We start from the raw sequence: 15,641 nt of genomic DNA, 5'->3' as shown, positions 1-15,641 counted from the left end.
CCATCCACGCACAGAACAGAGCCCCGAGCAGGTGCCTTGCGTCACCAGGGGGATACGGATGCGCATGCGCGCCTTTACACACGCGTATTTGCTGTGTATTCCGAAGTCCAACCGCAAGACTAAACCAAAACCCGTGCTTACCTATGGGGAAGGTTATCTTTGAACATACCCTATTTTGGCTTTGAAATTAGTGGTTTGAACATACCCTATTTCAGCTTTGAAGTAAGTGGTTTCTTTACGTAACCAAAAAAAACCAAACCAAAACAAAACCATGTTCTTTAAAAAAACCCGTATGTAAGTCCTTCAGAAGCTTATGATTTCAATTTACCGGTATCTGCTCTAAATTTTTCTTCCATCTTTTTCTTCAGAATTTCCATTTCTTCTAATAATTCTCTATTTTTGGCTTCGGAATCCTTTAGTTTACTAAAACAAAAAATAACAAATAAACGGCTTTAAGCACACTGAGAACAGGTCATCCACACGCTGACTCAGCAAGTGTCAGGATGCGAGGGCAGGGGCTCATCTCCAGTGGCTCGGAAAGTGCCGGAACACCGCAGGCTCCCCGCTGAACGAACGTGCAGACCCACTCTCGGCCTGGGCGAGCCTATTGGACATGTTATGGAGAGTATGGCACTTCTGAATCATAAACTGACACAGATTTTAAAAATCATGGTTAATGCAGGTGTGTCGCGAGGCTGCCATGCAGTTTCCCACACTCCTACTCTCTTTCCAGAGTCCTCTGCCCTCTGAGCGTCCTTCCCACAGCTGGCAAGATGGTGGGCTGCCCCTGAGACCATGACCACTGCCCGAGCACCGGGGCTCCTGGGGCTCCCACGCGGTCACACGGCCAGAGTCAGGCCGTGGCAGCTCACATCTGGCCCGCAGCCGAGCAGGGGCTGCTGTGCTGAACTCGCCGGGGCGCTGGCTGGCCCACCGCGCCTCTGCCTGTCTGTCTCACCATCTGCGAAATACGGCTGCAGGACCCGCTGGGAGGGTCACGTCATTAACAGAACAAAACTCTTACGGGAGCATATTCAAGTGGTAGCCATTATTCCTCTTTTAGCCCAAACCAAGGAAATGTGTGACTCTGTAATCCCGTCAGTGACGTCCTTGCTGGCACCCAGGGCCCTGCCCCCTCAGGGAGGGGCTCCTGCCACCTGCCACACCCGCAGCTGCCACTCCGAGCAGGGAGGCCCAGTGTCTATGAAGCAGCGAGTTGGTCATTACTGAGTCCTGAGCGTGTCAGGCCGTGTCTGCAGACGGCGGCCTCTCGTCCCGCCCTGGCTGGATTTACTGGTGGCCATGAAGGCTCTCCTAAGGCTGCATGAAGCTGGGAAAGTGTTTTCAAATGGGCACCGTCTCCAACCTGTATTTTCAAGTTTCAGGTTAAAGGAAAAACTTGAAGCTGATGAACTGAACGGCACCGCGGTGGACATTCGAAGCCCAGAGTGGCCGCGTCCTGTCGCCCAGCGGGAAAACAAGCCCGGCCCTTGACACGCACACACAGAACTACAGACTCACCCCTCTCACTACTCCCCGGAAACCCGAGCGGAACCCTCCAGCAGGTGAAGGGCATACTCATACCCAGTCCATTCTTCCTGAGCACCTACCAGGTGCCCGAGACGACCCCCTGCTCAAAGCTCCTCCCGTTAGCTGCTGCCCAAGGTCACATGGCCCCCTGCATGGACGGACCACAGGACCAGGTACCTTTCAAAAGACAGATTCGTGTCTTTGACTTTCCTCAACTCCTCCTGAACCAGCTGCTTGGCCCGGATCTCTGCCTCGAGGGCGGACTGCAGCTCCAGCCGCGCGGACATGTCCAGCTTCTGACTCCGGCGGACTTTCCAAAGGGGATCCTGCAGATGCAATGGTGCAGGCGCGTCGTTAAGCTGTTTATCTGTTAAACAAAATGCTGGCAAACATGTTCTTTTCTCTAAAACTTGTATTATCACATTTAATAAGGAGTTAATTTAAACATTAACTTGATACTACCAGATATTATCAAAGTCCACACGATCCGATTTCAGTTCGGGCATTTTGTGATGTTTATTTTCACTTAGAGATTGTCTAAAGAATGAGCTGTACCTTTTCTTATTTTTTAAAAGAATAAAACTGAAACCCTAGTGTAACTTCTACTTGAGCTCACCAGACTCTCTCATGCGCCAAGATCTATCGTGAGATCTCAGCGGCCTTACTGTTCCTTCATCCTGAGACGTTCTGCTGTCTCGCTCAGAGACTGTGTCCATACGCATCAGTCAGTCCTGCCCAGGATGAAGGACCACAGTAACCGGGAAGGAGGAAGGACAGAGGAACTGTGAGCGGAGCCAGCCTGATGCCAGGGTCCTGCTCCTGCCGAGCCCGATGTGGTCCGTCCACTTTCAAGAGGGCTCGAAGTCTGGGGACGCCACTCTGATACACCTTTTTCAAGTATTCCCTAAACACTGGGTTTTCGTTTTCTGCGCACAGAGTAAGGAGAAGATAACGTGCTGTGGGGGCACAGGGATGGGGAGGGGCGCTTCAGCGGGACGCTAATGCTAACGACTGCGCTGAAATCTGGCAAACGAGAGAAAAGTCAGCGAGTCTTCCGATGCCTGAGTCCCACACGGATTTCCTCAATCAACAGGTGAAAACACACTTCTCGGGACAGAAAGGAAAGACACTTTCATCCGGCGAGCCTCCGATACTAGTCTTCTGCAGCAAGAACCTCGTCAACCGCTTTTGCTAAAAGCACCTACGACCGCATTCTCTCATCTTCTAGATGGTTTGTGCACTCGGTGTTATCTCCGCGAGGGCAGCGGCCCGTCCTGCCGAGGCTTCCCCCACCCCCGAGCCTGGAGCTCAGTGACTACTTGCTGTGAGGGTGCGCGCTCGGGAGAGCCCGTGATCTCAGGTAACTCACAGACCCTGAGCTCCTCGTGCCAGGGCTCTCACTGGCCACGCGAAGTCCCACGTGACCGGTGTGACCCGCCCGGCACGAGCTGCACTCACGCTCAGCAGAAAGCCATTAACGAAGTCCGTTGCCATAGAAATGCAGAGTTCAGAACGAGGCCTACCAGTGCTCTGGACCCCAGACTGGAGCTCCTCAGGGCCTCGAGCTCTTCGGTCATCTTGGAGGCCAGAGCCTGAAGATAACCTCGGGCATCTTTCTCGTCGCTGACCCTAGAGGAGGACCACACCCTGTGAGCAAGAGGAGCCGAAAACGAGACCAGGTTCCTGCCTCCCACACACAGGACAGAGTGACACTGTGTCCTATCAGGCAGAACAGTCGCCCACAACGGACGAATGCCCGCGGGCAAGGGCTGGCCCAGGCCCTTTCTGCTGTGCTATGTGGAGGCCCGGCCTCCTGCTCCCCAAACCCGGGGGGCGTGCAAAGCCTGACCCACACCGTCAGTGACTTGGGGAGGTTTCTCCACCTTTGGTCCAACGTGATGACCGCCACACAGAACCGTGGCCCCAGACGTTAGCGACTCAAGGAAGAGCCGCGAGGTCTGCGCTGAGGAAGCGCGTCGGTGAGGAGAGCCCGCCGGGCCCAGGCACGTACCACTGAATGATCTCTGCGATCTGGGCTTCCCAGTGGGCCACCGACTCCTTCTTGGCTGCCAGACCCTGCAGCTCGTCCTCCAGCTGTCTATTTTGGGCTGTGAGTTTATCCACAAAGGAACAAAGCTGAAATTAAACAATCATACCGCATGACTTGTTATTGGTGCCTTTTAACTTTTAAACTTTTTTTTTTTTTTTAAAGATTTTAAACTTTTGTTTGCTCTGGGAATCTCTGTGGGAAGCTAGAAGCTAACACAGCGCCCTTCAAAGGTGACGTTGGTGCTGTTCTAGCCCAAGTTCTCCTGAAGAGCCCGAAAGCGCTCCTCGTTACAAAATACTGTCCCAACTTGGTCTTCAATGTAGGCTTTTTGAGTGCATCTAACTTTGTACATCTCAATACAAATCTTAACACACAAGAGGTAAGAGCTGGTGGTTTGGGGTCATCAGCAGCTTTTAACCCAGTGAAACACCCAATTCAGAAGACCGAGCCTAGGACGCCCATAAGCACGAAGCTCCCAGGACCCACGACCGGGAACATGGCGGCCACGCGCAGGGACGCAGATTACCCTCTCGTTCTCGGCCGTGAGCTTCTTGTTCTCCTCCAGCAGCAAGGCTCTCTCGCGCTCGTACTTCTCTCTTACTGTGCCTACTGCCTCCTCCATTTCTGTGTGCCTGGAAAGGAACGAGAGAGCGAGAGAGAGAGAGAGAGAGAGAGAGAGAGAGAGAGAGGAGTTAAGATGCCGTGAGGCAGCGCCCCGGGGCAGGCACACCAGCCCGCACCCACGACACTGCAGAGTGCATGGACACGTACCGCTCTCGCTTGGACTTCTCCAATTTGTCTTTTAACATGAGAACTTCCTTCTGCAGGGCCAGCTGGTGGCTCTCCGAATCGTGCACCTCCTTCTTCACGTTTTTGACCTCCAGCACATGGGAGGCCTCACGCCTGACCAACTCCTCTTCATAAAACAGGACTTTCTTCTCGAGCTCAGATTTGATCTTGGAAATCTCCTGCTGGTGTTCTAAGGTGGCACCTGGTCCCCGGCCTCCTTGCTTCATCTGAAGAGAAAGGTGACATAAAGCAAATTACAGAGCTCTGTGTCCTCCTGAGGGCCATGCGGCCTATCGCCCGCCCACCCAGCGACAGGCGCTGCCCCGGATGCATCTGGCTCCAGGGGCTGACAGGACCTGCCCTGCTGAAGGGACGTGCTCAGACCTTCCCCGGGACCCCAGAGGCTCTGTCTACACGCGGACGTGAACGGTCTTCAAAGCCTCCTCCCACTGCTTGTTCATCACGCAACACTAGTCCTTTGAGGGTCGACTACGTGTCAGATGCCTCCGTGGTAACCGGGCTGTACCGAGCTCTCTGCTCTTGCGGGGCAGAGGGGAGAGCCCAACCAACCAGTAACTAAGCAACGAGAAGCTAACATCAGGAGGCTAACACAGGGCAGCGGGATGAAGACTGGGGGTGGCTCAAAGCAGACAACTAGGGAAGGCAGCACGGACACACGAAGCCCCAGGTCAGGTGATGAGCAGCAAGTCAGGCGCTGAGCTGGGAGTGAGCCATGTGCGCAACAGGAGGGCGTCGGGGTGGCTGCGGTCAGCAGGAAGGGAAGTGGCGGGAGGGGCGCCCTCAGGGTAGAGTCACTCTGAAAGTGACTGCTGGGCACCGAAGACAGGATGCGCTCTGGCTGCCACGTGGAGCACACACAGACTGCCACTCTGGACAGCGACAAGCGCTCGGGCACAAGGGAGCAGAAGTCAAGGCCCACAGAGCAGTAAGGACGATGGAGAGAAACAGGCACCTCTGAGATGTGTACGGGGAGAGGGGAGGCCCACCGTCTCTACTTCACAGACAAGGAAACCAAGGCTCAGAATGGGGACTTGCACACTCGACATCACACTAGGCTAACAATGAAACCTGCCAGGTCCTCACTCCTGTTCCCTCCGCTAGTGCCTTTTTTTTTTCTTTAATATTTTATTAATTTATTGGACAGAGATCACAAGCAGGCAGAGAGAGAGGAGGAAGCAGGCTTCCTGCTGAGCAGAGAGCCCGATGAGGGACTCGATCCCAGGACCCTGAGATCCTGACCTGAGCCGAAGGCAGCGGCTTAATCCACTGAGCCACCCCGGCATCCCACGAGTGCCTTTCAACTCGCTCCCTCCTTCCCTCCCTCCCTAGGTGCCTGGCTTCCCCACCCGGCCACCAGCCTGCCTCTTCAACTTCAGCAGCAGGATGCGGGCTTTTCCAGAAAAGGACTCCACTAAATTTAGAAGCACGAGATAAGGAAGCCTGGTTAAGTGTCTGCCTTTGGCTCAGGTCATGATCCCAGGGTCCTGGGATTGAGACCTGTGTGGGGCTCAGTGCCCGGTGGGGAGCCTCCTCCTCCCTCCTCCTCTGTCCCACCCCCTCCCTCCGTGTGCCCAAGCCTCAGCACATTCTCTCTCCCTCCCAAATATATAAAATCTTAATTAAAAAGAATTTCGAGACAAATGGCAGTAATCAGGTGTTAGTTTACCAGGGCTTCCTATAAATCGCCTGAGACTTTTTTTAGAAAGGAAAGAAATGGAGGAACTTGGGTTTTAAAAGTGAAAAGCTGCCATAACGGCATATTCTCCACGGCCCGCGTCTTGTCCACGACCGCCTGCCCCCCCCCGCCCCGGCAAGCCCGCCACGACCCTTGGTGAGGGGCACAGTCTGGCCTCCAGCAGGCACTACCTTGAGGGCCTCGAGCTCACTCTCCACTTGCTTGGAGAAGTTCTCGCTGTGCTCACGGAGCTTGCGCTCCCTGGAGGCCTCGGCGACCGCGTCCTCCAGCCGCGCTTCCAGCTGCAAGAGGAGCGCCCGCGGCTTACTGGCACAGAGTCCGCCCCCCGACGGGGGCCCTCGGCCAGCGCAGTCCCGAGGGCCTCAGAAGCCTCCCCTCCTCGTCAGACTTCATCCCCAGGGCTGAGAAACACACTCGAGACTTAACTGGAGCGGCTGGTCGGTAACAAACAAGCTTAGGTTCTAATGTAAGTCAGAACTCGGCATTCGGTTTCAAGCAAGGATGCTGAGTTGTGACACAAGTACTTGGCTGTCTGGAGAACAGGAAGGCACCCACCGCCAGGCGTCACGCGTGCGCGGGCTGGGGGGCAGTGGAAGGACTGGGCCTCGGAGTCGCTACCCCCCCCCCCCGCAGCACCTCCTGCAGGGCGGGGCTGGTAACGCTCCGCTGGGGGAACCCGCTGTCCACAGCTCCTGCTGCAACTACTGGGTTGTGAACTAAACCCAGAGGAAAACAAAGATGCTCTCTGAGACCCAGCGACTAAGCGCAAAAGGCCCTTCTTTGCCTAATTACCTGGGTTTTCTTCAAGTACTTTATCCAAAACAGTGTAACACGGTGGACCCAATGCAAAAACAGGTATGACAACCTACATGTTTACTAAGGCAGTTATTAAAGAAAAGCAAGAAAATGTAAGAATGCCACACGGGGGAGGCAGTTAGTTTTCATAAAAGAATGTTACCTACGTTAACACGCAATGGGTTTAGTGTTACACTGAAGACAGTGTCTTAATTTCTAACATGGTAGATACGAAAGGCTATATCCGACACAAACAAGAGCTCTCTGGGGGTCTCGACAATGTCGAAGAGCAAACAGCCATCCGGAAAGCAGTTTCCGAGCCTCTGGGCTGACGTGCGCTGTGCCCGGTGGCGCCCGGTCCTCCCGCGCCTCCCCACCCCCCACGGACGTGTGGCTCACGCACACGTACATACCCTGTGCTGTACTGATCGCTCATGATATGTTTTGATTACATCTGTTAGTTCGCTTTCAAACAGAATTTTTAAAAATCAGCACCCTAAGACATCTCTTAGTGATTTCACAGACACACAGGAAGACCTGAGAAACACAAACTAAAAACCGGACAGACCAACTTGATTTCGCCTAAAATTTAAGATTTTTAAGTAATTTGTGTAATCCAGCCCAAGATCTCAAGATGGTTTATGAAGATTGTAGAAAGGTCCAAACAGTACAATCCCTGAAACAGCCGAAAAGCTACCTCTTTCCTGAGCTTCTCGGACTTGCGCATCTCCTGCCGCATGGAGTCCATCTTCTGCATGGCCGCCTCCACCTCCTCCTCTTTGTCGCGGAGCTGCCGGGACACCTTCTGCTTCTGGGAGCGGAGCTCGGCCATGCGCTCGTTGAGCTCCGAGAACTCCTGCAAGGCCAGCTTTCGCTGCTGGTGGGCGTCTTTGAGTTCTCTGGCCTGGGATTTCAATCGCTCCGAAGCCTCCACCAATTGCTGAACAGAAAAAACAAGAGACGTTTCACGTTTGCTTGACCAAGACGTGGATGGCCGGAAGCTCAGTGATCCCCGGCGATGCCAGCTGCAGACCACGGACAAGATCCAAGAGCTCACCTTCTTGGAAAAAGCCCTTTGCTCAGCCCCAGTACAGCCAAGAGCTGCCAGGAAGCAGCCCACCCGAGCCGAGGCGCTACGCACCATCCTCCCTCCGGAGAAGACCCCCCACGACATGGCGACCCGCAGCCCAAGCCCACAACTTGCAAAACCATTCACGCCTCTCCCACGTCAGATCACTCCCTTGACTACCTTGTGAAAATCCTCCTTCTCCTGCCGCACCACACGGTACTGCTTTTCCAGGCCTTTCAGCCGATGTGTGGAGTCCTCATGCTCTTGGCGAAGGGTCACCGTGTCCTCCAGCTGCCGCTCGAGCCTGTTTGAATCTGAGCCAAAGAGAAAACCAACCATCCAGAGAGCGCATGACTTAGTAACTCCTCACGCTCTCGATCATCCAGGAGCTTTCTGACTTTCTCACACACAGCAGTTTGGAGACAGGTCACCTGCCAGGCTGACCCTGTGTCAGGTGGAGGGCTGAGACTCAGAAGGGACATGAGTCTTTAGGAAGCTCTGATAATCGAGGAACCACAGAAGACTGGGGCAGGAGGCTGGCCCAGCACCTAAACGACCGAGGAAAGCCTCAGGAAGAAATCAGCTGTGGCAATGCTGTCTCCGGGCTACAAAGAGGGGAATTAAGACAGAGAACCGTAAAACGTTCCGAGAGTTTGTGGATGAAAGACTGAGACACATTCTGGCTTCAACTACAAAATCCTATTATTTGAGCTGTGCCGAGGTGGAAAATCCTCTCCAGTGAGCTGACGAAACAGACGTTTAAACAGGTTCACCGAAGCCGAGTTTTTCCCTCCTTCTCGGCCTCACGAAAGGACCGAATGTTCTCTGAAGGGAGGACCGCCTGAGACACAGACCACCCACCTGCTATTTTACTCTTCAGACGCTCGATCTCTTCGTTGAGCTTTTTGATTTCCTTCTCCCGCGCCGAGCCGCCCAGCGCCCGCGTGGAGCCGTGCAGGGACTGCACTGTCTGCGTGGACTCTGGGGGAGGGACATGGGCCGTGAGGGCCGGCTGGCGCCCAGGGTGGCGGGCCGAGGCCGCGGAGGGCCAGGCTCTGCCCTCACCTTGCAGCTTCCTGCTCAGCTCCAGCTTCTCCTGCTCCAGCCTCCGGATGCGCCGCTCGTAGGCCTCCGCCTGCAGGCTGTTCTCCAGGTCCCGCTGCACGCCCTCGTCTCTGGTCAGGGTGCTGGACTGCATGATGCTCTTCAGAGAGCCGCGGTCAGAGAAACAGCTGCAAGGAAAGCCATGGGGTTTTCTCGTCTGAGAAGTCACGGTGAGCTCGTCGGCGTTCTACAGCTTCCTGGGGCCAAACACGCGTCTTCCAGGCAGGCCACCAAAACCGCCTGCGAGAAGACTCGTGTTTACAGAGCCAGAGTTTAGCCCAGGGCCCTCGTTAGGGCTAACGGTTGGACGACAGGGCGTGACCAACAAGGATGTGCCCTCCACGGGGGTCAGAGAACGAAACCCCTACGGCCCCGCTTCCGCTCAGCCAGAATGCTACAGGAGCCGGTGTCCTGCGGGCACCTGGGCGTGGGGACCTGGTGCAGGCCACGGGGATGGCCCCGGACACCCAGGCCACCAAGGGCTTTCTCTTCCTCCTGCCACTGACTGGCCGGGGAGTTCTGGGGATGGGCCGCTCCACCTCCAAGGCCCATCCTCCCCCACAGACTGAACCCGCAAGGCTCTCTTCTGCACGGCGGACAGCCCAGCTACCCACCGGCGACGGGCCCGCAGCGCACGCCACATGCACAGATTAAAGCCCGTGGCGCTGCTGTCACTCAGAGCTTAATTCTCGAGTTGGTTCACAATTGAGTTCTTTTGCTTTTAACGTGACAATGAGGCCAGGGGGACTCCTGAGTCCCGCTATACGGAGGGCGGCGAAGTCACCAGCACACACACGCTTACGGGAAGGGCCGGGCCAGGGTCTCTCAAAGGTGGCCTGGGAATGCCGCGCTCGCCAGCACCACGGGCTCGGTTCTGGGAGGAGGGCCCTGGGCCCGACCTGCCAAACGCTGGTGGGCCCAGAACCCCCGGGTTTAACAAGCGCCCGCGGAGCGAGAACAGATCAGGAAGTGGGGAAGCCCTACATGAGGGATTAAGAGGTCACTAGGTCTACGGCACCTCAGGCCACTTCGTGGGGACTACAGGGCGTCCGCGGTGACTCTGGCTCCTCACCCCAAGGGGGTGTCTAAGAGCTCAAGCAGAAACAACCCACTCCTGAAGGAATTCTCATCAATCTGGCTACGAGCTGCTAGCGAGTGCCAGGAGTCAGGCTGTGCTGGCCTCCGTCAGGCGCCGTGGGGCTCCGTCTGCTCCATGTGGCCTGCCTGTCCTCTGGCCCGGTTTCCTCTGAAAGCCGGTCAGAGCCTGGCGAAGAGGCCCATGTGGGAGAGGCTGATAGGAACAGTCACCTCATGCGCGGGGCCTGCAGCGGCACACGGGGCTTCTGCTCCCGCCCTCCAGTTTCTCCCGCATCTGCGACCGCGCTCCGGCCCGCGGTGGAAGCTACAAAGCTGCAGCTAAAATCCGCACAAAAGCTGGCACGACTGGGACGGGGTCACCGGCCATGGCCAGGAACAAATCTCGCCAAAGCTGACAGGCTGTGAGTCAGAAGTCAGCCAACTACCTCCCATGAGCCAAGGATAGGTTTCCCATTTTTGGAGGTTCTGTTAACGAATAAGACTATATAAACGAGACCACCCCTTGTGGAAGAAGTCTGCTGAGCCTGCGACAGGTCACCATGTGTCGTCACCAGGGGACCCTTCTTTTTTTTTTTTTTTTAAAGATTTTATTTATTTATTTGACAGAGAGAGATCACAAGTAGGCAGAGAGAGAGAGAGAGGAGGAAGCAGGCTCCCTGCTGAGCAGAGAGCCCGATGTGGGACTCGATCCCAGGACCCTGGGATCATAACCTGAGCCGAAGGCAGCGGCTTAACCCACTGAGCCACCCAGGCGCCCACCAGGGGACCCTTCTGAAGGACAGGCCTGTCCATGCTCCCTGAGCACGGTCCCCCCAACGCTGACGCAGGCACGCACCCGTCCAGGAGCAGCCCCCAGACTGCACACCGAGCCCGAGGGGAGGCTCTGCCGGGGGAACAACACAGCAAGACCCACCTTTCCGTTGTGAACGTAAAACCGATGAAGGGCAAGTGGAGCCCAGAGAAGCCCGTGTGAGAACCTGGAGGCAGGATCTCCTGCAGAAGAACACACGACAGAGTGAAATCCGCGTTCCAACAAAGGAAAAGGAGGAGGAAAGAATGCTACCCATGGGTGAGATCAGGGGCGTGTGAGAGAGAGTGGCCTTCTGGGACATGGAGGACACCGTTCCCTGCCAGGGAGCACAGCCCGGGCCGACTTGCAGCTCTCAGGCCCGGCTGCGCCTGCTGCACGCACAATGCAGCGAGAGGACAGACGTGCCGCTGCAGGTGAGGATGGCATCACAGGACACCTGCACCACACCCGCCCCTGCTCCACGTGGCCCCCAGCAGAGGCAAGCAGAAGGGCACAGACACAGCCCCCGGAGGGCGCAGGGCAGAGGCTGGGGTGTCCAGGTTCTCGGTAGCAACAGAGGCCAGAGGCAGAAGGGAGGCCTGGAAGCCAAGCTAGGATATTTTAGGTAAATAGATGACCTATTCTATTTTTCAGTTTCAGGGTCCTTCTTTATCAAACGTGAAACCGAAGTTACAGTTCACGTGGGAAATGTCAGTGTGGAAGTAGTTTCTTTGGAGTCTGGGAAGACCCTTCCCACAGTGACACTACTGTTCTCTGTGTGGTCTACAGTGAAGGGCTTATTTGAGTAAGAGGAATTCTCTAGGGAGCCGTCAAGAAGATCCTTCCTCTACCTGGCTGAACCCCAGTAACTCTATCCCCAAACCAGGTCACACGTACAGACTGAAGAAGGCTGGGTTCAGCCTCAGAGCCAATGTCTCTGGATCTAAAGGTGACGACTCGTGTACCAGAGGCCCTGTCGGACCAGCCAAACACGGCGCGGGCCCAGAGCCAGGACCCAATCTGGAGGACCCACGACATTGGTGGGAGGACTCAGAACACACACATGGTCACTGCTGCTCCCCAAACCCCTGCCAGAAAAACACCAGTGAGCTCAGGCACACCTCGGGAGAAATTTTGGGTTCGGTTCCGGATCACCAGAGAGGGAGTATCCCAAGAAAGTGAGTCAACTGTATTGTTCAGTTTCCCGCGCATGTGAAAGCTGCGATCACACCACCGGGAGGTCTGTTAAATGTGTGACAGTGTATCCCATCAGGATAAAGCAAACCCCTTAATTTAAAACTACTCTAGTGCTACGAAACAGGGACCGTCACCTGAGCTCTTGGCAAGTCGCAAGCCTTGATCACACATCACCTAACAATACAGAATTGTTACTATACAGTAAGAACGAAAAGGTCTGAGACATGGCAAGAGCCAGCAGAATGTGACCCAGAGACACGAAGTGAGCAAATGTGGTCGGAATAATGGTGCCATAGCCATGCTGGAGGCAGGGGTGCCATGAACCTTTTGTCTGTAAAAACCCAGTATCTGCAAAGCACAGAAAAATGAGATTTGCCTGTGACCCTTACTTTCTCAAAGGGACATTAAGGACCAAGCTGAAGGTTGAAATAAAGGTGCGTTTCTTAAAACAGCTACCAGATTTTTGAAAAACCAACACAGTCCGAAGATGTATCATATTGGAGAGCAACCCCGGACACACACTGCCAAGACTCGGACCCATAGGGCCGTCACGTTGGGACCAGACTGCATCGATACTTACGATGTTTCTCAGCACGTCGTCATCCACGTCGAAGTTGGAAGTGTCGGAAGGACTGCTCACATCGGGAATATAAGGGGCCTCCAGGTTCCGAATGTTCTCCCAATTCAGACCTTCAAAGAACGCGTGCTTCTTGAAGTCCTCTATCCCATTCTGGCCCAGCCGGCGCTCCCTGCTGCAGATGAGTCTCTGAATGAGGTCTTTGGCTTCTTCGGACACGTCGGTGACGTGGGATGGAAACTGAAATCGCTCCTGGGGGTGGGGGACATGGGATGAAAACACACTTGGAAAAATCGAAGGTACACAGATGCTACAGGAAACAAGAGAGGCTACCGCTCCAAAGCAACAGTCCTAATTCCACGGTGACTGTAAGTTCCACGGTAAAACGTGAGCCACAGCTAACAAAACTGAATTCCAGAAAAAGGCAAACGAGAGAATCACCAGTCCTGCTTTTGCGTGCAGCGGACTTGGTAGCACGTGCCACGTAAATGACGAGGGACTGGTTCGTCACCCATCAAAGCGGCCAAGGACGCAGACCGCGCGCTGCGGTGGGACAGGCCCACATGGCTCTGCAGAGGGCGTTTTGCCAGGAGCTATGGCAGACCCCCTCCGGAAACCGTGCTCTACGGAAACAGTCACGAAGAGAACGCCCACCGTGTTCACAGGGCACGACATTCTGACCTGGTAAACTGCAGATTACCTACATGCCCAAAAGGAAACTTGTTAAAAAAAAAAAAAAACAGGGCGCACACACGCCAACAGAATGGTCTACTTCTATGCACTGGACAGACAGATGACAAACACACAGACAAAACCACCTGGTTCTATGTGATACGATGCCGTTCATTCCAACACCCCCCCACTCCCCGGCGCAGGCCCACCTCTGTGATCCAGAACCAGGGACGGCAGCACCACGTCCCAGGGTGGCGGTGAAGCTCAGGGGAGAGCGCACGGTGAGCCCGGCTGGGCCCCACCGGGAGCGCGGGAGCAGCAGGCTCCGTAGCAGTCCCGGAGCCCAGCCCGCACCTTCAGAGTGCTTATCGCCGAGAAGGGGTGGGGTGATTCCCACCATCTACACTCTGCCTCTCTGTGTTGTCTGATGTTTTTATGTTTTTACGGTAACTATGTATTAATTTACACATGAAGACATTTATTTCTACTTTGGGAAAAGTGTTTTTTACAAGTACGGCCTGCTCTGGTCTGCAGTTAAACGGAAGACCAGCCACCACTTCCGTGTGCACCTGCTCCCCGCGCGAGCCGTTAGTGAGGGACGGGGCCGAGGACAGGTCAGCGCTGAGGTCGCCCTTAGGGAGGCGAGAGGACGCCAAGAGCACCCTGGCGGCGGGGGAGCGGCCTAGGGAAGGCCTCCGTGACTGCGGGGGGCAGGCGCCAGGAGCATGAGGAGGAGGATCAAGTGGTAAAGCAAAGGAGAAACGGAGGCGAGGCAGAGGGGAGGCGAGGCCGGGGTGGAAAATGCACCGCCGGGAAGGGAAAAGGAACAGGATCCGGGAGGCAGGAGGACGCCGCTGTGGAGAGGCGCATGGCGCAGTCACGACCGCCGGCGAGGCCCGCCCCTCCAGCGACGTGCGCGGTGGCTCCTCGGCCCCTACTGTCCCGAGGCCGTGCCCGCTCCGCAGCTCCTCCTGGGCCCGGAGCCAGCGGCTCTCCTCCGCTCATGCCCACACCTCCCTTGCCGGCCGCGGGTGTGAACTCTACCACCCACTCTCTCCGTTCCCGCCTGGCGGCCAGCAGCTGCTCCGGCCCTATGGCCTCTTCCCCAAAGACGCTCACAGCTTCCGAGCAGCCCTCCCGCCTCCGGGCCTGCACCTCAGGACTCGAACCAATGGGACATGGGAATGCTGTGCCTTACCTCGTGGTTCATGATCTTTCCATAGGTCTCCACGAGCGACTCTGCGTAGAAGGGCGTTTCTCCGTACAGCATCTCGTACATGCAGACGCCCAGCGACCACCAGTCACACTCGGGGCCGTACTTGCCCATGCCGTCCTCCATCGCCTGCAGGATCTCGGGCGAGATGTAGTCAGGGGTGCCCACGGCCACGGAGGACTGGACCTTAGGGAAGAGGGTGGTGTTGGAAGGGAAACCCCAGGGCAGCTCTCATGCCACGTTCCTAACTACCGCCTCTGAAAGAGGGACGACAAATAAGGAAACCATCAGGAGATAAAAGTGGCCTATGATCAGGATTAAAAACTGTAATTCAAAATTCAACGCGTAACTGCTCTCCTGTGGCACCACGCCCTGGGCAGTTTCCAGAACGCACAACGCTCTCTCTCACACCTGCTCTCTCTGGGCCCAAAGGCCCACCTCAGCCCCCAATGGCCCTGCAGTCCCTCAAGGGTGGCATGTCCCACTCCCACAGGCTCCGTCACGGCCCAAGCTGGGGTCCTGTGGCCACGTGTGTTCAGGCCAACCCTTTGCCACACCCATGTGCACACAGGCCACCTAGGTTCTTGTGGAACGAATTCTAGGGTGGGGCCCAGACACCGGACTCCCAGGATGCCCCCAGGGATGCTACGGTAGCTCACCGAGAGGCTACCCCAGCCTCCCAGAGGGAACATCAGGAAGGGGGTGCAGGCACTAGGTGGGCGCTCAGGAACTCCCCGGTGGGGAAACAGGAGACTAAGGGCCCTAAAGGGGAAAGAATATTCCCTCGGCTACCGACATCAGCAGAACAGGCCTGTGACCTCTCTCCTCAAATCTGTGGCCCGAGAGGGCAGCAGTCATCACAGAGAGTGAGAGGAGGCCAGTCAGCTGAGAATCAAACCGGTCTCGGAGGACGCAGAGAACAGAGACTGCAAGACTGAGAGAAACCATCACAGAAGGCCTGACTGACTCTGCCCTGGTTACGTCTGAAGAGAGGGCCATGGGGTGAAGCCGCACCCCGGGTCAGACCGAATCAGCAGGGA

General features: G+C 56.0%; 1 protein-coding gene across 1 annotated transcript in view; it reads right to left on the bottom strand.

Moving 5' to 3' along the window:
- The window catches only part of CDC42BPB (CDC42 binding protein kinase beta), a 100,699-nt gene that overhangs the window by 24,358 nt on the left and 60,700 nt on the right, over window positions 1–15,641 (bottom strand). Inside the window, 14 exon segments of the mRNA XM_044230778.1 lie at window positions 329–423; window positions 1,708–1,856; window positions 3,054–3,159; window positions 3,542–3,666; window positions 4,107–4,212; window positions 4,352–4,596; window positions 6,257–6,367; window positions 7,579–7,821; window positions 8,131–8,264; window positions 8,812–8,931; window positions 9,016–9,182; window positions 11,066–11,145; window positions 12,720–12,968; window positions 14,587–14,787. Coding sequence (XP_044086713.1) covers window positions 329–423; window positions 1,708–1,856; window positions 3,054–3,159; window positions 3,542–3,666; window positions 4,107–4,212; window positions 4,352–4,596; window positions 6,257–6,367; window positions 7,579–7,821; window positions 8,131–8,264; window positions 8,812–8,931; window positions 9,016–9,182; window positions 11,066–11,145; window positions 12,720–12,968; window positions 14,587–14,787 — 2,131 coding nt within the window.

This window comes from Neovison vison, chromosome 13, assembly GCF_020171115.1.
Source record: "Neovison vison isolate M4711 chromosome 13, ASM_NN_V1, whole genome shotgun sequence".
Lineage (NCBI taxonomy): Eukaryota > Metazoa > Chordata > Mammalia > Carnivora > Mustelidae > Neogale > Neogale vison.
The sequence above is the reverse complement of the archived record's forward strand: the minus strand, read 5'-3'. Positions and strand labels throughout refer to the sequence as shown.